General features: G+C 38.7%; 1 protein-coding gene across 8 annotated transcripts in view; it reads left to right on the forward strand.

Moving 5' to 3' along the window:
• CCDC66 (coiled-coil domain containing 66) overlaps positions 1-23,603 on the forward strand; it is a 58,969-nt gene that overhangs the window by 9,935 nt on the left and 25,431 nt on the right. For 7 of the 8 annotated variants that reach the window (XM_049862243.1, XM_049862246.1, XM_049862247.1 and 4 more), the window contains exons 4-8: positions 1,100-1,541; positions 12,006-12,171; positions 12,347-12,450; positions 14,278-14,402; positions 14,670-14,771. In XM_049862243.1, coding sequence (XP_049718200.1) covers positions 1,100-1,541; positions 12,006-12,171; positions 12,347-12,450; positions 14,278-14,402; positions 14,670-14,771 — 939 coding nt within the window. The remainder of the gene's footprint in view (positions 1-1,099; positions 1,542-12,005; positions 12,172-12,346; positions 12,451-14,277; positions 14,403-14,669; positions 14,772-23,603) is intronic. The other variant, XM_049862245.1, reaches the window with a different exon arrangement.

The following is a 23,603-nucleotide window of genomic DNA, read 5'->3' on the forward strand; positions in this document are numbered from 1 at the left end:
TGGGAGAAAAGTGTGGCATTCTGCTTCCATAAAGATTTACAGCCTTTGAAACCCTGTGTGGGCAGTTTTCCTCTGTCCTTTAGGGTCCTTATGAGTTAGAATCGACTTGACGGCAGTGGGTTTGGGTTTGGTTTAGGTTTTGTTTTTTTTTACTTTACCAAGCGTGCATGACATAGAGTAGAACAAATGACAATGGAAGAGAGCAATTATTTTGGTTGATTAGGGAATTTAAGCTGGGTAAGGAGGGAAGTGGGCAAGAGGGAGATGATAGGATCAGCACATTATAGATCCCAGCAGAGTGAAAGAATTGTTGAAATTGGGATTAGAAGAAATGAACTGGAAAAAATAGGAGATGGTGGTCATTGTGGGGTGCTTGAAATTATGAGTAGTTGACAAGATTAAGTATATCACCATGGGTATGAGTAGCTGAGGTACCACGGAGGTCAGACTATAGGAGGAGAGCTCAAGGAAATGAGAGGCCAGCATATTAGAAGAACAATTTACGTGGATACGAAAATACCTATAATTAAGACAGAGCCCTGGTGGCGCAGTGGTTAAGAGCTTGGCTGTAACCAAAAGATCAGCAGTTTCAATCCACCAGCTGCTCCTTGGAAACCCTGTGGGGCAGATCTGCTCTGTCCTATGGGGCTGAATCGGAAGTGACTCGATGGCAGTGGGTTAGGTTTTTTATTTTGGTATAATTAAGACATGAGTTATGTTAGAGGGATGGTGACACACTAAGATAATCAAGGACTGAGGGTTGGCAACCTACGGTCTATAGATGCCTGTAACAAAAGAGGTAGTGTGGGGAGTAATCTAATGACATGAGATTGAAAGTTGGGGTGGAACAGAGATATCCAGTAGCAATTAGGATAAAAGTTCTTCAGTATTCTTCGTTATCCTGAAATAAAATAACTTCCGATTGTTGTTGGATCTTTCAAGTGATTTACAAAGGTTAAGCTTGAGTCTCTTATGGGTACATTGTCTAACTAGCAAAAAGAAAAAAATTTAGAAGAATGACTGAACAGAGATTATGTAAATAAAGATAGTTGTTGATTTTTCATGGATTGTTATAAAGAATAAGCTTCTGTTTTAACAGATGGGAAATAAGACCAAGATTGCAAAATGTCCTCTAAGGACAAAACAAACTGGACACATTCTAAAATCAACACAAAATACGTGTGTCAGGAGTGAAAAACTTTTACAGAAGAAGAGAATTGGTTCAGAAACTTCACTGAAAAAAGGTGAAAAAAATAAAATGACTTTTTCACCCACTAAGGATTTATGCAACCAGTACGGAGATAATGACTGTCTTCATATCCAAAAAGGGATTTCACCTTCAACTCCTAATATGCAGAAGATTGGAAACACCATAACTGCATCTGTGGCTAAACAGAAGCCTTGCAGAAACCACCGTGCAGCTGAAAATGTGAAGAGCGGTTTGGTATGTCTAACACAAGACCAACTACAACAGATTTTGATGACTGTAAACCAAGGAAATAGATCTGTTTCTCTGACTGAGAATGGGAAGGAAGAAGCAAGTAAGATTTTTCTAAAGTTTTAATGAATATTAATTTTATCAATATATAAATGTTTTAGAATTTCAGGTTCATGGGATTTTTCATAACTGTACCTCTTAAATGTTAATTTAATAACCTTTTAGATTTATCATTCTTTTAAAGGACATTTTCTGATGTGCACAATTACTTTTATAGTTATGTCGCATTATAAGGTTTATGCTCAGAGTATTGTCCTCATGCACCATAGCTTTAAGAAGCCCAGTTTCTGTGGACTTTAGAAAGGATGTTACTACAAACAGCTGTTGTACTTCTTTTACATTACATTTAAAATAATTATGGAAAATGAAATGCTCTAAAAAAAATTATAGTGTTGCTAGTAAAAATTGAGGAAATCTTAATATGAAGGTTTAACTTGGTTTGCTAAAAGCATTGCTTTTCTGACCCCTGCATTTTGGTTTTCTTGACCCTGAAGCTATGCTAAGGATTGGCAATACTGTCTTTTTACTAATGTAACAGACTTGGAAAGAAGAGTAGAGTATTAATAGGCTTTCTGTTTCATAAGTCAAGGCATTGTGTTATGCTTTTAAAATCCTTCTAATATCAGCTTTGAGCTAAGGGATTATTAATATGAAGATACTAGAAATATCAGAATTTTATTAGGCAGTGATGAAATAATATTAACAGTCCCCATGGAGATGCCTCACAGCTGGTTGGGGGCCAGAAAGCTCCCGTTCATTCCCAGGGTGCTCAAGATGGAATCATTTACTCTCTCTTGGTCTAGATTTTGCTTAGTAAAACAAGGGAGCTGGATTTCATCTTTAAGACTAGAGTTTTAGCTTACCAAAACCAAAAGACCCGTTGCCTCAAGTCGATTCAGACTCACAGTGACCCTATAGGACAGAGTAGAACTGCCCCATGGGGTTTCCAAGAAGCAGGTTGTGGATTTGAACTGCTGACCTTTTAGTTAGCAGGCATAGCTCTTAACCACTACGCCCCCAGGGCTTAGGAGACGAAAAAAACTAAAAACTTGTTTGGCATAAAGAGTAATAGTGTCAACAAAGTTAAAATTTGCCTAACCATATAATGGCCTGCGTATTAGGTACACTTTCTCTTCACTGGAAAAACTAACACTTCGAGGAGTTGTTAGAACAGTTTTTGAGTTAAGCATATGATCTCTCTTTGAAACATTTGGTGTAGATGTTAGAGCTGGGCATGGAGAACAACGGTCCATGATAAAAGTTTTCCATGATTTCACACCTAAACGAGAAAAATAAGGACAAGGCAATGAGTTTTTTATAAAGGTATTTACATTTATTTTCCTTCAGGTTGTTATATATTTGTGTTATAATTCATACTATTTGTGAAAACTATGTTGGCAAGAGGTTTATTTTTTTTTACTGTGTATTAGCTTAAAATTTATAGAGCAAATTATATTCCCGTTTGATAGTTTGTACAGAAGGTGTTTCATGGTCTTGGCTTCCTTCCCCACAATGCGTTAACGCTCTCCCGATTTCTGCCCTGGGTTCCCCGTTTCATTTCGTCCTGATTTTCTGCCCTTTTCTGCCTTCTCATCTTTGCTTTTAGGCAGATATTGCCCTTTTGTTCTCGTGTAATTGATTGTTCTAAGGAGCATGTTCCTCTTGGTGTTACGGTTTATTTTGTGGGCTTGGCTATTGTTTGGCTGGAAGGTGGTATCCTGGAATGGCTTCAGTTCTAGGTCAGAAGGATATCTTTGGGCCATAGTCTTGGGAGTTCCTCCAGTCTGTATCAGACCCCTAAGTCTGGTCTTTTTTGTGAATCTGATTCTTTTGTTCTACATTTTTCTTCCACTGTCTCTGTGACCCTCTGTTGTGATCCCAGAGTGGTTGGTAATGGTACCCAGGTACATCTACTTTTTCTGGATTCAAGGTCATATAGGCTGTGGTCCATTTTTCCTTTGGACTAATTGCTCCCTTGAGTCTTCGTTTTTTTTCACTCTCCTTTGCCCTGGACTGAAAGAGACCAGTAGTTGTATCTTAGATGGACACTTGTAAGCTTTAAAGACTACAGATGCTGCTCAACAAAATAGGATGTAGAACATTGTCTACATAGAACAATGTTGTGCCAGATGATGTACATGTCCCCCAGGTCTATGCTCCTTTGCCTTCATGCCTAGGAACTTCATCCTAGGTGTTTGGTTATGTCTGAGAGGTTTCTCTGCCTGTGCCACTTGTGTGCTGTTGTCTGTATTAATATATGAGTACCACCTGCAGTCATGTGTTTAGAAATATCCACCACCCAAACTGTATCTGCTGGTGGGTGTGCTCCCTTACACCCTACCATGCATCTTGGCATATCTGTGTATCCATTCTAAATTATTGTTTGTTAAAACTGTTGTTACAGAATTGTCTATGCTCTAGTAGTTACTGTAAAAAAAAAAAAAAAAAAAAAACCTGTTATTATCGAATTGAGTCCGACCCAAAGCGACCCTGTAGGACAGAGTAGAACTGCACCATAGAGTTCCAAGGATTGCCTGGTGGATTTGAACTGCCGATCTTTTGGTTAGCAGCCATAGCACTTAACTACCGTGCCACCAGGGCTTCTGTAGTTGCCCTTTATTCCTGCGTTCCACTCGGAGTCCTTTACCTTGGTCATGTTGTGTGTGCTGACTTCTCCCGTATTGTGCATTGCCTTTTCCTTCAGTGTTAACACATGTCTCCTATCTCTTTGGTAATTTTCGCTCCCTCTTCCTTCCATCCCTGGTAACCATGAAGGAATTTTTTTTCCTGTGTGTAAACCTTTTGTTGTCATTTTATAATAGTGATGTTATACAGTATAACCCCTTTTGTGATTGACTTCAGCCAGCATAATGTCCTGATTCATCCATGTCGTGAGATATTTCTGGGAATTGTTATTCTTCACTGTTTCGAATTATTCCATTGTGTGTATATACCACAGTTAATCCAACTGCTGGTGGGCACTTAGGTTATTTCCACCATTTTGTTATTGCGAATAATACGGCAATGAATGTGGGTGTGCATATGTCTATTTGTGTCATGTCTCTTATTACTTTAGGGTATGTACCTAGGAGTGGGTTTGCTGGACATAGGATATTTCTATTTCTAGCTTTTTGAGGAGGCGCCATACTGTTTTCTGTAGCGGTTGTACCATTTTACATTCCCACCAGCTGTATATAAGAATTCAAATCTCCCCACAACCTTGCCAAAATTTGTTTTCTGTTTTTTGATTAGTGCCAGTAATACTGGGGTGAGATGGTTTCTCATTGTAATTTTGATTTGCATCTTTCTGTGGCTAATGATCGCAAGCATTTCTTACTTACGTTTGTTAGCACCCTGAATGTCTTCTTTGGTGAAGTGTCTATTCATATCCTTTGCCTATTTTTGAATTGGGTTGTTTGTCTTTTTGTTGTCGAGGTGTTGACGTTTTCTATAAATTTTAGACATTAGATGCTTGTCGGATGTGTCGTAGCCAAAATTTTTCCCCCAATCTGTAGGTTCTCTTTTAATTCTTTTGGAGAAGTCTTGTATTGAGCATAAGTGTTTAACTTTTAGGAAGTCCCATTTAATTAGTTCATCTTCTGCTGTGTATACATTTTTGGTTATGTTTGATATTCTATTTATGCCATATATTAGAGCCCGTAGCATTGTCCCTATTTTTTCCTCCATGATCTTTATAATTTTAGATGTTATATTTAGGTCTTTCATCCTTTTTGAGTTAGTTTATGTGTGTGATGTGAGGTATGGGTCTTGTTTCATTTTTCTACAGATAGATATCCAGTTTTGCCTGAACCATTTGTTAAAGAGATTGTCTCTCCCCCATTTAATAGATTTTAGCTTTTGTTGAAGATCACCTATCCATAAGTGGACGAAGTTATGTCTGTTCCATTGGTCTGTGTGTCTCTTGTACCAGTACCAGACTGTTTTGACTACCGTGGCTGTATAGTAGGTTCTGAGGTCAGGTAGTGAGAGGTTTCCTACTTTGTTCTTCTTTAATAATGCTTTACTCATTCGGTGCTTCTTTCCCTTCCATATAAAGCTACTGATTAGTTTTTCCATCTCTTTGAAGAGTGCTGTTGGGATTTGGATCAGGATTGCGCTGTATCTATATAGTATTGGTTTGGATGGTATTGACATTTTCAAAATGTTAAGTCCTCCTATCCGAAAGCATGGTATGTTTTTCCATTTATGTAGGTCTCTCTTTGTTTCTTGCAGTAGTGTTTTGTAGTTTTCTTTATGTAAGTCATTTTTGGCCCTGGTTAGATTTATTTCTAAGTATTTTATCTTTTTAGTGGCTATCGTGAATGGTATTGTTTTCCTGATTTCCTTTTCGAAGTTCTCCTTGTTGATGATTAGAAGAAGCCAGTTAATTTTCGTATGTTGATCTTGTATCCTGTCACTTTGCTGAATCCTTCTATTAGTTGCAGTAGCTTTCTTGTGGAACCTTTAGGATTTTCTATGTATAGGAGCATATCATCTGCAAATAGGAATCGTTTTACCTCTTCCTTAGTATTTTTGGATGCCCATTATTTCCTTTTCTTGCCTTATTGCTCTTGCTAGAACTTCCAATATGGTGTTGAATAAGAGTGGTGATAAAGGGCATTCTTGTCTGATTCCTGTTCTGAAGAGGAATGCTTTCAGACTCTTCTCCATTGAGGATAATGTTGGCTGTTCTGTATAAATTTCCTTTATTATGATGAAGAATTCCCCTTCTCTTCCTGTTTTGCTGAGAGTTTTTTTTTCTTTTTTAATCAAGAATGGATGTTGGACTTCAAAATGCCTTTTCTGCATCGATTAAGATGATTGTGATTATTTCCTTTGCTTATTTATGTGATGGATTGTGTTCATTGATTCTCTGATGTTGACCCATGCTTGCATGCCTGGTATGAATCCCACCTGATCATGATGTATTATTGTTTTGATAGGCTGTTGAATTCTATTGGCTAAGATTTTGTTGAGAATTTTTGCATGTGTAGTCACGAGGGATATTGGTCTGTAGTTCTCTTTTTTAGTGATATCTTTGCCTGGCTTTTATATCAGGGTTGTACTGGCTTCATAGAATGAATTCAGGAATACTCCTTCCTTTTCTATGTTCTGGAATAGTTTGAATAGAATTGTTTGTCAGCTGTTCTCTGAATATTTGGTAGAATTCTCCAGTGAAGCTGTCTGGGCCAGGGCTTTTTTTTTTTTTTAATGACCTCTTCAGTTTCTTGTTTTGAGTCTTTTCAGATTTTCTACTTCAGTTTGTGTTAGTTTAGGTAGGTAGTGTGTTTCTAAGAATTTGTCCATTTCCTCTAGGTTTTCAATTTTTTCAGAGTAAATTTTTCATAGTATTCTGTTACGATCCATTTTATTTCAGTATGTTCTGTTATTGTGTCACCCATCTCATTTCTTATTTGGGTTATTTGCTGCTTCTCCTGTTTTCTCGATTTGGCCAGCAGTTTGTTGATTTTATCTATCCTTTCAAAGGATCAGCTTTTTAGTCTTGTTGATTCTTTCTATTGTTTTCCTGTTCTCTGTTTCATTTATCTCTGTTCTAATTTTTATTATTTTGTTTCTTCTGGTGACTGTGGGTTTCTTTTGCTGCTCTCTTCCTTATTGTTCAAGTTGTAGGCTTATTGTTTTTCTTTTTGCCCTTCTTTTTTGATTTATGTATTTATTGCTGTAAATTGATTTCAGTTCTGTTCTTGCTGTGTCCTGAAGGTTTTGGTTTGTAGTGATTTCATTCTTGTTTGATTCTAATAAGGTTTTAATTCTATCTTTGATTTTTTCTGTTACTCAGTAGTTGTTAAGCAGGGTGTTATTTAGTTTCTGTGTTATTAGATTTTTTTTTTCCTTTGCTCTTCCTGTTACGGATTTCTACCTTTAGAGCATTGTGATCAGAGGAGTGTTTCTTGCAGCATATTGGTAGGTCGTGTTTTTTTTAATCCATTCTACCACTCTGTCTCTTCACTGGTGCATTTAGGCCATTAACATTCAGTGTGATTATCGACAGGTTTGAGTTTGTTATACTTTTTTTGTCATGTTGACAATTTCTTTGTTCTGCTTGACTTCCTGTCCTTTTGGGGTTTTTTTGACTCATCTTTTCATTTCCTTCGTTATTGTTGATTTTGTGTGTACTGAGTCTTCAGGACTTTCTTGTTTTATATTTTGATGAGTATGTTTGTTAACTTTCTTTGTGGTTATCCTGAAACTTACTTTATCTTCCTAAGTTTGAAACAGTAATTTACTTCTTGATAATCGCCTTGACTTCCTCTCCATATGGAAGTTCTAAACCTATACGCTTTATTCCCCTTTTATGTTTTAAAGTGGTTGCCAGTTACAGATTGATGTTTCTGGTTCCCTGTTTTTCATCTTTTAGCTTTATTTTGAGAGTTTTTTATCTGAGTTGATATCTGATGTTGTCATATGTTTTAATCTCAGGTTGTTTCTGGTGTTGTTTTCTGTCTGAAGGACTCTCTGTAACATTTCTTGTAGAATTGAACTTTTTAAAAATTTCCTTAGTTTGTGTTTATTTCAGAGTGTCCTAATTTCATCATTATATTTGAGGGATGATTTTGCTGGATATATAATTCTTGATTGGCAGTTTTTTTGTTGTTGTTTTTGTTTTTGTCTTTCGAGGTTTTTTGTATGTTATCCCATTGCCTCTTGCCTGCATGGTTTCTGCTGAGTGATCAGAGCTTAGTCTTATCTATGCCCCTTTCAAGGTGATCTTTTGTTATTCCCAAGCTGCTTTCAGGATTCTTTCTTAGTCTTTCATTTTGGAAAGTTTGATTATGATTTGTCTTGGTGTTCTTTTGGGATCTATCCTGTATGGGGTTTATTATGCTTCCTAGGTGGTTATCATCTCATCTTTCATGATATTAGGGAAATCTTCTGTCAGCAAATCTTCAACAGTTTTCTCTGTGCTTTTTGTTGACTCCTCCCTTTCTGGGATTCCAGTCACACTGTTGTCCCACTTAACTCTTAGGCTGTCTTCATTCTTTTTTATGATTGTTCCAGTAACAGGTTAGTGTCATGGGATTTGTCTTCTATTTTGCTGATCCTGTTTTCCATTGTTTCAGTTCTACTCCTATGACTTTCATTGAGTTACCTATTTCTGAAATTGTATTGCTAAGCTTCTGGATTTCTAGTTGCTGTTTTTGTATGGTTTCCAATTGTCTGTTTATTTTGTCATTTCGTTTTTGTATTGTTTTCCTGAATTCTTCAGGTGTTTTGTCTGTGTTTGTCTGTTTTTCATAGTTTCCTCTGTGTTTCCTTTGATTCCTTTAAAGACCATCTATATAGCTCTTTTGAATTCCTTATTATCTTTTTTTCCTCTGGGAAGTTTTCTGGTTCTTTTTTTAGGTCACTTGCTGGGACCCTCTTGCCCTGTTTGTTTCGTTAGGTGTTTTGCTATTGTCTCTTGTCTCTAGGATATTAAGAGGTTATTGAATTTATTTTTCAATTGTATAATTGTTTGCTGAGTCATGTTTTTTGTTTTGTTTTGCTGATTCCCAGCAGGCATGGCTGGCGTGGTGCTCTGATGGCTGGACTGGTCGTGCTGGAGCTCTCCTTACCTGTCTCTGGGCAGATGGGGTGGCGTGTAGGTGTAGGAACACAGCTCTCTCTTCTCTGGTCTTGAATGGCTGAGGGTGGGTTGGTTGTGCTTTGGCCTCTGTCTGTCTTTGGTTCCGTGGTGCAGGAGCCAGGGAGTGGTACTCTCCGTGCAGGTAGAGTGGCCGGTGTGGTGTTTGTGGTGGGCAGGTGGGGGCACTGTTGTCACCTCTCACTGGTTAGGAGGGGGGAGGTGTGGGTAGTAGAAGGGGGCAGCTTGGCAGACGCACACGCGGTCACCCTACCTCTGCCTTCTAACGTGCAGGGGGATTGAGGAAGGAACAGCAGGCCGACGCTTGCTCAGTTGCTCTACGTTCACCTGTTGTGGGCAAGGAGAGGGGGGAATGTGCAGATGTGCACGTACTGGCTACGCCTCCACCCCTCACTAGGTAGTGGGAGGGAGGAAAGGGCCTGCGGGGCGGGGGGGATGCATGCACAATTGTGGCTCCTCTGCCCCTCGCTGGGCGGGTTAAGGCAGGGAGTTGCACCTGGTGGATGTGCTCACAGTGGCGCCACCTCCACCTCTGCCTGTGGGGGGAGGAAGGATGGGACGGTGGAGGGCTGCTCTCTCTTTTGCTGCCACTGCCCCACACTGGGCCCTTAAGTGTAGGTGGCAGGAGGGCACGTGCACAGGGCATGCCTAGTCTCACTCATCAGATGGGCAAGGGGGCATAGTGGATGGGAATTGGCGGGGGTGGGGAGAAGAGAATAGGCTCACTGTGATCCCTTGGTTAGGCGAGGCAGTCGGGGTATGGAACCTTCTGCCACCTCTGATCAGGAGGATGGGATGAGGGGGAGCGCATCCCTCTGGCTAGGATATGTGTGTGCAAGGGCACTTTGAATCCACTGCAGCCAGCCAGTAGGACTTGTTTCTTCTCAAGTACGAGGTGGGGTTTGCCTGGGGACCGGTTGGGTGGGAGACCTCTCATGATGCTCCGCAGGCCGACCACCTTGTGTGCGCCACTCACCCCTGAGGTGAGGAGCCACCGCTCCTAAGTGTCTCCAGTTCTGGATCCTGGCTCCCTCTCTGTCTCTGCTTCTTTCCATGTGTGCTTTTAGAGTTCCTCTGTCCCTTTTGGGAAAGACATGATGTCGTCTTGCTGCTTTCTTCACCCAGGGTTGCTGCTGGTTTTGTCTTAAGATGGCCGCCTTGAGCCGGGACAGCTGGCTGAGCTCCTCTGTTCCGTGTTACTCTCCTCTTTTGCTGCTTTCATTCACTTTTTCCTTCCAGTTGGTGTTTGGTTCAGTTCTTAGACTTTCTTTTTTGATGTTCAGGGTTCCCAGATTGTTGCCTGCTTCTGTTTCTTTTGGTTTCTTGGGTCTTGGTGCAGGGGGACGTTATGGTGCTTGTGACTAAGCCACTGTCTTGGCTCCGCCTCTCCAGAGGTTTATCTTGTTGCTGTTTTTCTTCCTTATTTGATGTAAGAGGTTGTATGGCAATGAGTGAGTCATTTAACCTCTTGGCCTTAGTTTCCTTTTTTAACTTCTTTTGTGTTACTGTAAAAAAAATATATGACACAGCATTTGCCAAGTCAGTGTTGTTTACACGTACAATTTAGTAACACTGATTACATTAATCCTGTTGTACAACCATCACCGATATCCACTGCCAACTTCTCCATCACTGTAAACAGAAACTCAGTGATTCCTAAACACTGATTCCTCCTTCCCTCCTCCCTGGTCATCATCAGTATACTTTGATCTCTATGCATTTACCTATTCTAGGTATTTCATATAATTGAGATCATACAATATTTCTGCTTTTGTGATTGACTTCACTTAGCATAATGTTTTAAGGGCTCATCCTCATCCATGGTAGAGCAGGTATGAGGACTTCATTTCTCTTTGTGGCTAAGTGATATTTTTTTGTATGTATATATCACATTTTGTTTATTCACTCATCTGTTGATGGACATTTCGGTTGTTTCCACCTTTTGGCAATTGTGAATAGCGCTACAGTGAATATTGGTGTTCATGTGTCCGTATCACTGCCTTCAGGTCTCCTGGGTTTACGTAGAAATAGAATTGCTAGGTCATATGGTAGTTCTATGTTTAACTTTTTGATGAACCGCAAAAGTGTTTTCCACAATGGGTGTACCGTTTTGGATTCCCACTTACAGTGGATAAGGGTCCCAGTTTCTCCACATCCTGACCAACATTTGTTGTTTTTCTTTAGCCATCCTAATGGGGTTGAAGTGATAACTCGTCGTCGTTTTGATTTGCATCTCCCCAGTAGGGTCGCTATGAGTCTGAACTAACTGGATGGCACCTAACAACAACAACAACGATGGCTAATGATGTTGATTGTCTTTTCACATGCTCCTTGGCCATTTGTATATCTTTACTGAAATGGCTTTTCAAATCCTTTACCCATTTTTTGACTGGATTGTTTGTCCTTTTGTTAAGATGTAGGAGTTCTTTTTATATTCTGCATGTTAAGCCCTTATCAGATATATGGTTCCCCCAAATTTTCTCTCAGTGTATAGGTTGTCTTGGTTTCCTTTTTTTGACAAAAAGGAAATCATAATACTCACCTTAAGGATTGTTGTGAGAATTAAATTAGATCGTGTATAAGACAGTGTTTTTTAAACCGTATAGAAGTATGGCAAGATAAGGTATTGTAATTGATATAATTTATTAATTTTAAGGAGCCCTGGTGGTACAGTGGTTAAGTACCTGTCTGGTAACCCAAAGGTCGGTGGTTGGAACCCACCAGCAGCTGTGCGGGAGTAAAGACTTGTTAATCTGCTCCTATACAGATTACAGCCTGGGAAACCCTATAGGGAAGTTCTGCTGTGTCCCACAGGGCTGATATGAGTTGGAATCAACTTAATGGCTACAACAGCTACCACCACAGTATTAATTTTAAAAAATGCATTTTACCACCTCCTAGGTCGGTACAATCTACATTTCAACAATATTCCTAATCAGCCAAAGGATGAAAACATAATGGGACTACTCCAAAAAACTGAGGCTGTTTTGTCTGTCCCGGAAGAAAATAAATTGGTTTTAAATAAAAAGCAGGAGACATCTAAGCCGCTTGAGCAGAAAATTGCTATGTATGTAACTCATCATGTCTTTTATTGTTATCTTGGGGATAATATGACTTTACTTGTACTTGTATGTGAAATGTTTACTCTGAAGACTTAGAGCCATTCAAAAGTTTACTAATTTTATGGAGTTAAGTTGTGCTAAAATTGATAAGGTTTCTTTTTTTTTTAATTGTTGCCTTAGAGAGAACGTATGGAAGCCAGCTGACATATTCAGTACTCTCGGGGAAAGAGAACGTGATAGAAGTTTGTTGGAAGCAAAAAAAGCCCAGTGGAGGAAGGAACTAGGTAGGTAATTTTTATAGCTTACAGTATGGTTTTGTTGGCTTAAGAAGTATATATTGAGGATGAAGCATATCTTTCAGTAATATAAAAAATCTTGTTTCGTAACATTTCACATCTAGAATAGTTCTCAACAAATGCACGCGTAGCTTTGTGGCTGCACATTGCCTTAGGTTGTGTCTTTTTGTTTGGTGCCCTGCAGTGGGCACTGGCAGCCAGAGCTGAGCCTCTAGCCCAAACAAATTAACTTTTCTCACTGTCTGAGAATCCTTCTTCATATTTTTTCCATTACATAAATCCTGTGGGTTTAAAGATGGTTTTATTAACAAATAACTGATTTCATTTTTTAAATTAATCAAGAGTATTGAATCAATATAATGTCACTCAGTATATTCTAGACAAAAACAAACACTGCTTTTTGTTAGCCTGTGGACCTTAACACAGAAAAATGTATAATTTCTGTTAGGGTCTTGAAATATTGATAATAGGAAACTCCCATTACTTCTTGGACTGGACATAGGGTCCAGTAATCAGTTTGGAAAATATGTGAAGCAACTGCTTTACTTCTTAGGAATGCTGAACCAAACCTAACCATTGCCGTCAAGTCAGTTCTGATTCCTAGTGACCCTATAGGACAGAGTAGAAGTGCCCATAGGGTTTCCAGGGAGCAGCTGGTGGATTTAAACCGCCCGCCTTTTGGTTAGCAGCCAAGCTCTTAATCGCTGCACCACCAGGGCTCCCTTCTTAGGAACAGCTGTACTAAAAACGTGGAGATGGGCTTCACCCTCTACTCAACTCGTGAGTTGTAAGAGGCAATCAGTAAGCCTGCTGGGACAGGTAATTTAGAAAAATTAGCAGCAGAAATAGGGAATGAGTTGATGTTGGAAGTGAAGGTACAAGAAGAAGAATAAAGAAATTAAATGTACAGTAGGAATATCAGAAGATTTTTGGGGGTGTGATGTGTACTTACTTATATCACAGTTTCAGCTTTATAAATATTTCTGGACCAAATATTTTTTTTCAACACAAATGCAGCTTATCAAAACACAATTCCAAATTACTTGAAATATTTTATGCTTTAATTATTATTTTAGAAAACAATTTACTTTTTTAAAAAAACTTGATCCTGTTAGAAAAACACATCTCACTTTGTCTAAATCATGCTTTTATTAATTTTCCTGGAGTTAAATTTGTACATGTTAGACTTTTATATTTCCTTTGAAGAACTATTGGGGATCTTGTATTTATTCGTACTGTATCTGTTAGAGGATTTTGTTTTTTTTTACTTTTCAGCAGGTATGAATAATGGTTAAATGTTTATTAAATATTTACTTTATGCCAGGCCCTACACTGAAATAGGTACTGTTATTACCCCCATTTCTTAGAGGAAGAAATTGAGGTTTAGAGAGGTTAACAGCAACTTGCCCATAGTCACATAGCTAAAAGTAGTTGAACTTGGTAGGGTTTTCTGACTCCACAGTTCTAGCTTTTAATTCTCTTCATAATAACTGAATGACCATAACAGGAATGTAGAATAATTAGCATAACATGAAGTAAATTATTCTGACCAAAATTGCTCCTCGTTGATATTTGTGGTAATAAGCAAAACACTTTTACATCCATTTGGATCGTTTCTAAGTTTGGTTCTGATTGTTTTTTTCTACTTCATATCCTTTAAAATTCTTCTGTCTTGTGAGTTAATCTCCTCCCTAAAAAACAAGTTTGATTAGATTTGTGTTAGAATCTGCACTCTTTAAGAAGGTCACAATTTGCTTACATGATTTTTTTTTTACAGTTTTTGTACATTTTTTTAAAAAAGGACATTATTTACAGATGAACAGGTTGCTTTAAAGAAGAAAGAAAAAGAAGCTTCTGAAAAAAGGAATAATAATCCTTGGAAAAAATCTGAAAGTGATAAAATAATATGGGAAAAACCTCATATTCTTGATCAATCTCGGGTAAGTGTATGAAAACCAAACATTTATGGAACATAAGAGATTATGTTTTTTAAAATGCTAAGTGGTGTTCATAGTGTAAAACTTTTTTTATTTTACAGTTATCAATTTAATGGCAGTTGGTTTTTACCTTCTTACAGCCAGTGTTTGTTGGTCAAACATAAGTACCTACCAGATGTCCGTTGGGTTGTGCTTTTGTGATCTTTAAATTTTGTCTGTATTAAATCTTAGACAAAGAGGAAGTGCCTTTGTTTTTCTGTTTGTTTTTAGACATCTGCTAGCTCTTCAAGCATTCTGTCACAGTCCCCCAGCCAAGCAGTGGCCGTCCAGAGTGCTGGACAGTTGGTTGTTAGAGCTAGTCCGCCTCTGGAGGTAAGTCCTAATGTCAGTATTTTGAATATTTAAACCCTGTAGTACTTGATGGTTGTCTAACCTGTTTTTCTTTAGGGTGTAAAGCTAAAAATGCTGTCACTTTTAATTACCAGTTAAGTTTTACTGAGTACATTATGTTCCTTCAATTAAAAAAAATTACTAGCCATTTCTTTTTACATGTAATCCCTGCATCCCAGTGAACATTTGCATTTTAACAAATGTATTCTGGACATAATGGAGTAACTCAAAAGAATGATTCTACTCATCCTTTTACTACTGAAATGCAGTTTTCATGTATTTGTGTGTGAATGTGGTGAGACACTGCAGGGGGGCTATTGAGGGGCAGTGATTAACAGAAGAGCCCTTCTCCCAGTACCTGAGACCAGTTGGTTTCAGAAATTCCAGCCATAGCCACAGCGATGTGTACAATTGAATACTTGGTTAGCCTTTTCTTGTAACTGGGAGGGGGAAAAGTTTGGTTGCAGACAGAATCACAAGGCCTCTTTTGTTAAAACATGAAATAAAGCATGCAATGGCGTTAGAATAGTGACTGACATATAACATATTTAACAAAGATTTGCTCTTTATGTAATTGACAAGACAGGTCTGTCTGGAGCCCTAAGGCCGTTTAGGGTCATTCCTCTCATCGGCTCCCTTTCAGTTCTCTTCTTCATGGTTAGCCTCACCCCTCTCCCCAATTGAATACAAGTCACCTGCCTTGTAGTCTCATCTCTATATCCTTTAGCCTACATATCCTTTTACATTGGGGATTTTAAAACTCCTTCTGTGTTTCTAAGAAATTCCCTTACAGCCTCAGCTTTTTTGGAAATACCTCACTTAATGAAAACTTGGCTTTCTCTAAACTCTACAGACAGCTCCTGAAGACTACCCCTCCCTTCGGAACCTAACTAAACCAAACCAAACCCACTGCCATTATGACTCATAGCAACCGGATAGGACAGAATAGCACCGCCCCGTAGGGTTTCCAAGGCTGTAATCTTTACAGAAGCAGCCTGTCACATCTTTCTCCTGCAGGGCGGCTGGTGAGTTTGAACTGCCAAACTTTCTGTTAGTGGCAGAGCGCTTAATCAGTGAGCCACCAGAGCTTCTTTCACTTAAGTAAAGGGGGGGATTCTAATGTAACATGGGGTAGAAAGTGGGATTGTCATTCAGATAGCTTCTTACTGCTACCACCATACCATAGTTCCGCACTCAGCCAGCAAAAATTACTGCCATTTTTGTTTCTGTCACCTGGTTATCACCCCTGCCCTGCCTTCAACCTTGTCATGCACATGCTTCCCGTTACATTTTCTAAAGACCTTGGCTTACTGTTTGTTTGTTTTTTTTTTTTTAATTTAATTGCTGCTATCTTGATAGGGATGGAAACCCTGGTGGCTAGTGGTTAAGTGCTATCTATATCTGCTAACCAGAGGGTTGAATCCACCAGGCAGTCCTTGGAAACTATAGGGCAGTTCTGCTCTGTTCTATAGGGTGGCTATGAGTTGGAATTGACTTGACGGCACTGGGTTTGGTTTGGTTTGTTTATCTTGATGGGGCGAGGGAGGTGCGGGGACTGGCTGTAGTATTCTTGAGGACGATTTAATACCCTGACTTCACAATTCCTTGTCACCTTGCGCAGCCCGCCCTCCCCCCCACTTTTTTTAATCACCCATCATGACGTACAGGCTATATATCATGCTCGAGAATTAGCATTTTCTAGAACTTCTCCACCTCCGAAACATTTAATTCTCACCCCATTTTATAATTACAACCCATATCTGCCTGTCTTGTTCACTTTTCTTAAACATCTTCTTTGATTTGGGGACGATTCCGCCCTTCTAGCCTATCAGTCCCTTTCCTGTTCTTCCCCCCCCACCACCATCTGTCATTTCAACAACATTGCTTGCTACCATTGCCTTCTTTTCCTTCATCTGAGAAACCTTTTATAACATATACCCTGATACTCAGCAGCCCTTTTTGGTCTACCTCTCTTTATTCTTCTGTCCCTGCTTGTAGACGACTAGAGAAAAGGGTGGAATCCTAAAGACTAGTTTTTATATGAATAGTTTTAGTTCTTAGCTGGATCTAAACATTGCCTTTGTTAATTGCCAAGTAGATGCCAACTTATGGCAGCCCCATGTGTGCAGGGTACAATTGTGCTCTGCAGCGTTCTCAAGGCTGTGACCTTTGGGAAGCAGATCACCAGGCAGGCCTATTTTCTGAGACAACTCTGGGTGGGTTCGAACTGCCAACCTTTCAACTAGTAGTCAGGTGTTTGTTGGGCTCTTTGATCGTTCCATATGGTTGTTGTAATCCCTTAACCTATCTACTGCACTCTTGGCTGACGATTTAATCAGAGAGGTGAGAGAAACTGCATAGCATAAAATGTGTCAATTTTCTTTCTGTTTGTTAATATTCGCAAGTCTAACTTCTGTGCTCTTGTTTCTGTTTCTGTCTGCTCTCTCTACCATGGATTTAAAATTCTCTCTGCCCATTAACTTTTTCTCCTTAGTTTAAAAGATTGTTTAAATCTCACTACATTCTAAAAAATCTTCAACCTTAACTTCTTAAGCGATTACCTCTCCTTAGGCTGCTGCTTCCTTTAGCTACTACTGTTAGACTGTATTTTCTGATGATACATTTTTGTTTTCTCTTCATTCAGAAACTCACTGTAGTCTGGCTTTTGCTTCAGCCATTCTTGAGGAAGGTAACTGGTTACCTAATTTCTAGTCACCATACGTCATGGGTTCCTCTTCAGTCCTCATCCTGTCTCACCACCCTATAATATGATGATGTTGCTTACCCCTTTCTACTTTTTGGAGTTCTTTTCTTGACTTCCTAGATTCCCTCATGCTTATAATATTCACTTCTCTTGTGTATATCTTGAATATTAATATTTTCAAGGTTCATTTCTCCCCCCACCAAGTTTTAGTTCTTGGTTTTTTGTTTTCTGCCTGTTCTCAGATAGTTGCATAGTCCTCCCTCCCCCTGAATTAAAAAAAAAAAAATTAGCAAGAATAATGCAACATTTTCACCACTCAGAATTGGCAGTTGTTAACATTCTCTCATTTCTGCTTCATCTTTTTCCATATTTAAAAATGTAAAGTTACAGCTCCCATCATTCCCTCCCACCCCCAACCTGCCCAGCATCCCATGAGTCTGATATGGACTCTTCTGATGGTCTTTTGTTTTTTTTTTTTTTTAAATGAGTAGATACATAAATCAGGGCTTCAGGGCTTCTAAACTAGTTGGAACTGGTCAGTCATGGCCAATGAAGTGAAATTGGAACAGAAGCAAATTTTTTTAATTTAGGTGAAGTGGAACGATAACCAGAATGGGAAAAATTACAGATTGAAGCCCTAGAATGGGGTACTTGGAAGAGACATAGTAAGCCCTTTCAGGATCCTGGTTCAGGAGATTGGATTATTGCCAGGATTGTGAAGCGTGATACACATTCAAAGCAGCACAGTCAGCTGTCAACTTTTGAGTGAGGCACAGCTGTTTCCAACTCTGCAGGTCAAGAGATTTGGTTGCTATGCAACAAACACACTGACCTTATTTTCTAGGAGAGAGGTTAAGTTTCTAGCAGAGTTTGGCCCATAATTTTTAGTGTTCCAGTTATCATTCCAAGTCACCCGTGTTTTAAAAAATCAGGCTGTTTGGGTTTTGCTTCATCAGCCATGAGTAAATTCTGCAGACCTGGTTCAAAGCTCTAATACAATCATTCATCTGCATTAATGCCAAAGACACATATTCATAATCATATTGGCTCATGTATATGTATCTTTTTTTTACTTTTAAACTTTCTGACTCTTTAAAATGTTATGTAATATTTCTGACATGCAAAAGAATATAAACGAAAATACAAAACTCTACTTTCCGAGTTATGCACAGAGAATAATAGCCCGTTAGAGCATACTCAGAATTCAGTAATTTCTACGGATATATGTCACTAACGACAAGATTTTTTTTTTCCTTTTAAATAGCAGGTCACACACCAGTAGCATTAAAATGACATACCAAGAATGTTTATATTTCTTTTGTTGTCAGGTTACTTTAGACTCCTGGAGTAGTATTGGTAGATTGTTAGTCCCTTCTGGACAGAACCTGGGTTATAAGCTAGTTGTAGCCCAGTCCCAATCCACTGGTGGTCCTGTTTCAGGTGAGAACAAATACTATATCCTGATCAAAATGAGCCAGTCCTGGTCAAAGCTTCCTTTTGGCTCTCCACACTGGGCTGTATTAAGAGAACCCTGTCTCATCCTTCCAAGATTGAATTCCAATCAAAGAGGCCTCTTCCTTATCCAGAGTTGGATAAGTCTCTTTGCCTTGCCAGGAAGATGAACTAGTTAAATAAAATAAGGAAATGGAATTGTTTGAAGGCTTTTTATGCTCCAGGAGCTGTACTGGGCAGTTTCAGAATTAACTATACTACTACCCTGACAATGGAGGAGAGCACTGAGAGCAAGCTGGGCATTCCCTGCATTAGACCTGGCTGAGGCTTGTTTTGTTCGAGGAAGGGTTAAAAAAGAAAAAAAAAAAAAAAAAGACTATGAAAATATTCAGCAATAGAAAGGGGGGATATTCCTGCTAAGTATCCAAGAGGAAAGTCTCTCTTTTTATTTATTTATTTTAATTTTGGTGACAATATACACAGAACATACATTCGTTCAACAATTTCTCCATGTACAATTCAAACTAGTTATAGTTCTTCACCTTGTGTCACCATTCTAGCTATCTGGACCCATATTGTTCTAACACTATTGAATTAGAAACCAAACCAAACCCAAACCAGTTGCCAGTGAGTCCATTCCGACGCATAGTGACAGTATAAGAACAGAGTAGAACTGCCCCAAAGGGTTACCAAGGAGCAGTTGGTGGATTCGAACTGCTGACCTTTTGGTTAGCAGCCATAGAGCTGTTAACCACTGCACCACTAGGGCTCAGACTTAGACACACTACCCTCTAAACTTCTCATCTAGTCTTTGGATTTACTGTTATCAACTTCATCTCATACAGATACTTCTTTAAAAGAGCACAGTACTCAGGGTGAACATTCTTTACTAATTTAACTAAATTGCTGTGTAGTTTAAAGATGACTTCCGGGGATAATTTTGGTTCAGGTTTGAAGATTTTTCTGAAAGCCATGGATTTGAAAGGTTCATCCCATCTCTGGCTATAGTATGTCTGGATTCTGTAAGAATTTGCAATTATATTCCACGTTTTTCCCCTTTTAATCAGGATTCATCTATTGTTTCCTTAATCAAAACATTCTCATGACAAAGGAGGTAGTAGTTCATGGAGACAGACCTGCAGTCCATTTTCTTTTCTGATTCCTGGGTCTCCTGCTGCTGCTCTGGGCAAGTAGAGAGAGACCAATTATTATATCTTGGATAGCCACTAACAAGCTTTTAAGACCCAGGAACTACTCACTGAACTAGGGAGTGGAAAAGTAGCTCTAAAAACAGTATTAGGCCAATTGAGTGGACAGTCTCACAAACCCATGACCCTGTACCCTTGAACCAACAGAACTAATCCCACGAGGTGTTTGGATATACCTAAGTAGTATTACCAACTTCAGTGTCTCCTTTTTTTTTTTTTTAATTTCTATTTTTGGTTGCTGCTGCACTTGTGGAAACCCTGGTGGCATAGTGGTTAGGAGCTACAGCTGCCAACCAAAAGGTCAGCAGTTCAAACCCACCAGGTGCTTCTTGGAAATTGTATGGGCCAGTTCTACCCTGTCCTGTAGGGTCACTAGGAGTTGGAATCGACTCGACAGCAACCGAGGGGTGGAAGAAGGGGGAGGGCTATTGTTGTAAAATGACATCTAACACAGTATTCGTCATTTTGCCCTTTTTTTTTTGGTGAACAGCTTTAGTGATGAGGAAAATTTCTCATAAGAAATATGTCCTATTATGTAGAGCAGGAAAATTTTAAAGAAAACATTGACTAAGTTTTTATGTATTTCTGTCATATTCCACTTGAAGTAGTTCAGGAAACTCATGTACAAGAAAGGCCGAAGGTAAGAGAGTAGAAGAAAACTAAGAATATAGTAGCAGAGAAAAAAGATTTAATAACGCAATAAATTACAATCACTGTGAGGAAGTGGAAGAAATCACTGTGAGAACACTCCCCATATAGAAAAAAAAAAAAGACAGGAAAACCTGAGATAGAAGCTTTTACAAATTGATTATGAAGATACAGCTTTAAATGTTATGCTTTCTAAAGAAGAAATTAGAACAGATAAATGCGGATAATGACAGGTGTCAGAAAAAACTTCTAGACCCAGGGGAAAAAGAAAGAAAAAAGCCAAATGAATAAAAAAATAGACTCCTTCAATCATTTAAACATAAGAAGACAAGGAACCAAAATCAAGTTGACTTTAAATATCTCCTCTGTAGATAATGGAACATTGTATGTAGAGGTTTCATAGATAAAAACTAGGACTGAAATATTTGATGCCTAGGCAACATGTTGATATGTAAAGAGAACATAAGGCATACTCAGACCTGTAAGAATTTACAAAATATTCCTCCCTAGAATCTTCCCCAGCAATTTTTTTTTTTTTTAGGTTCTTAAGGCTATTTTCCGGGCCAGGAAAATGAATGAAAATTGAAACACAATTAAAGAGGAATTTGTGGCAGAAAAGGAATGTGCAGCAGACATGACAATCTCTATGACGTGATGAAATGAAAATAGTTATAGAACCATGTATGTAGTATTATAACAGTACCTGTTTAAAGGAAAAAAAAACTTAAAGGACTTAACGTATATATGTACATAAATGAAGGGAAATCATGTTGTTGGCATTGTCTGCCTCTGGTGAAGAGTAGTGGAAGTGGAAAACTATCCAGTTTCATTCTTTATGCCTTTGTTTTGTTAGAACATTACACATAGTGTTGTTGTGTTACTTGGGTGATGTCTCTATAAAGGCAGAGTTATGTAATTATGATTTTGAAAATCAGATAAAGGTTGAAGAATATAGAAGAGTAAGGTGACCACTGATGTAATCATAAACACAATGTCTCCCAGCATCGCCTGAGTAACAACAACAATAAGTAGTAACAGCAGGAACACAGAAATCTGCTCTTACAGGTCAAAAGTTTTGTGGTTAAAAAGTAGAGGTATGAGAATCCCAAAGACTTGCTGCTTAAAAGAGATGTGAAACAAAATTATACGTTATTAAAAAAAAAGGTATGTAAACTAATCAAAATTTTTGAGAAAGAACAAAAAGCAAGACTGATGATAGAAATGTTGGAAATACTACTTCAGGGGAGAAAGCGGTTGTTGGCACAGTAGTTTATTGTGATAAAAAAGGAGTCAATAAGTTGTAAAAGTGATGATTTTTCTAAATTATTTATGAAATTCGTAAGTCAAAAACAAGTAGAAGAAGCAGACTTTTACCAAAAACATTATTAGAGTATTTGAACAATATAATTAGAGTGTCAGTAATTTTATTTTCAACAAATACACAGTTCAACTTTTGATGTCAATGGAGCAGTTACAAAATTTGCTATTATTAGAAACATAACCAAAAATAAAAGTCAAGTAGAAAATACTGATCACCAATAAGCTTTACAATTCACAGATACTGAGATTCCAGGAGTCCTAACAAGATTTTGAATTCTGTTGCAAACTACTGGAAACCCCCTCCACCACTACCAATATCAACCCCTAAGATACTGGGAAAAAAAAGTGAGGGGAGGGATACTGCTGTGGCCTTCTGGCTTGGTAGGTGGCCTGGGGTAGAAGTGAGCCCAGCATTGCTGCGAGAGGATAAAATGGAATAAGTTTTGGAGTTCTGTTCTTGCTAACCTTCTTCATCCTACTCATGCCATTTCTTAAACAGCGTCTTCTACATTTATTACTACTCGGATCCTTCATCTAGCAGTCCTCCAGAATGAAATTCTGGGCAGTGCTTGCTTGAATCTCATTTCTTTTGAGGAGCTGAGACAATCAGGTGGAGATGGTCCCATTCCTCCCTGTTCCAAACCTAGAGGGCTGGTGAATTATAATTACAGTCTAAGGCAAGTTACCAGAGAGTAAAGCTTTGACCTAAGGAGTTGTTGGGGGGGGGGGGAGGAGTGATTGCAGTGTAACTAATATGTGCAGTTTTCCACCTTATGCCTAGCCTGCTCTTACCATCTTACCATCTACCCCTACCATCTTAGTTTACTGGCTGTTAGTTGCCAGACATTCCAACAGAAGGGAACATGTTAGGACAGATGGACCAGTAATTTAAATTTAGCCTAGTAAACATAGTAAAAGTAAGAGAGAAGGTATTAGCAATGAGAACAAGAAAACAGAACACCAGAAATAGTAGGTGTGAAAAATACAATAGTTAAAATGTACAATAGAAGAGAAATAGCAGAAATGATACAGTTAGGGGAGAATAAATCATTTAGAAAGTTGCTTTAAAAGGAGAAAGGAGGAGAGGACAAATATAAGGAAAAAAGTATTACTGTTTTTTTTTTTGAAAAAGCATTGTGAATGTAAAGAAATGCTGCCATGTAGACTGTAGAGCCCTGGTGGCGTGGTGTTTAAGGGCTGCAGCTGCTAACCCAGAGGTCAGCATCTGGATTCCCCATCCACTCCTTGAAAACCCTGTGGGCAGTTCTGCTGTGTCCTATAAGGGTCGCTATAAGTCTGAATCGACTTAACAGCACCGAACAACAGCGTTTAAATAATAGGCAGCTCAAAAAGAAGGGAAAAACAGCGAAGAGGAAGTATTTGAAAAGGTAGTTGGGATCTATTTCCCATAATTAAAAGACAGACCTCAGATGTAAAGGGCCCATAACCCACTGCTGTCAAGTCAGTTCTGACTCAGTGACT

Source organism: Elephas maximus, chromosome 20, assembly GCF_024166365.1.
Source record: "Elephas maximus indicus isolate mEleMax1 chromosome 20, mEleMax1 primary haplotype, whole genome shotgun sequence".
NCBI lineage: Eukaryota > Metazoa > Chordata > Mammalia > Proboscidea > Elephantidae > Elephas > Elephas maximus.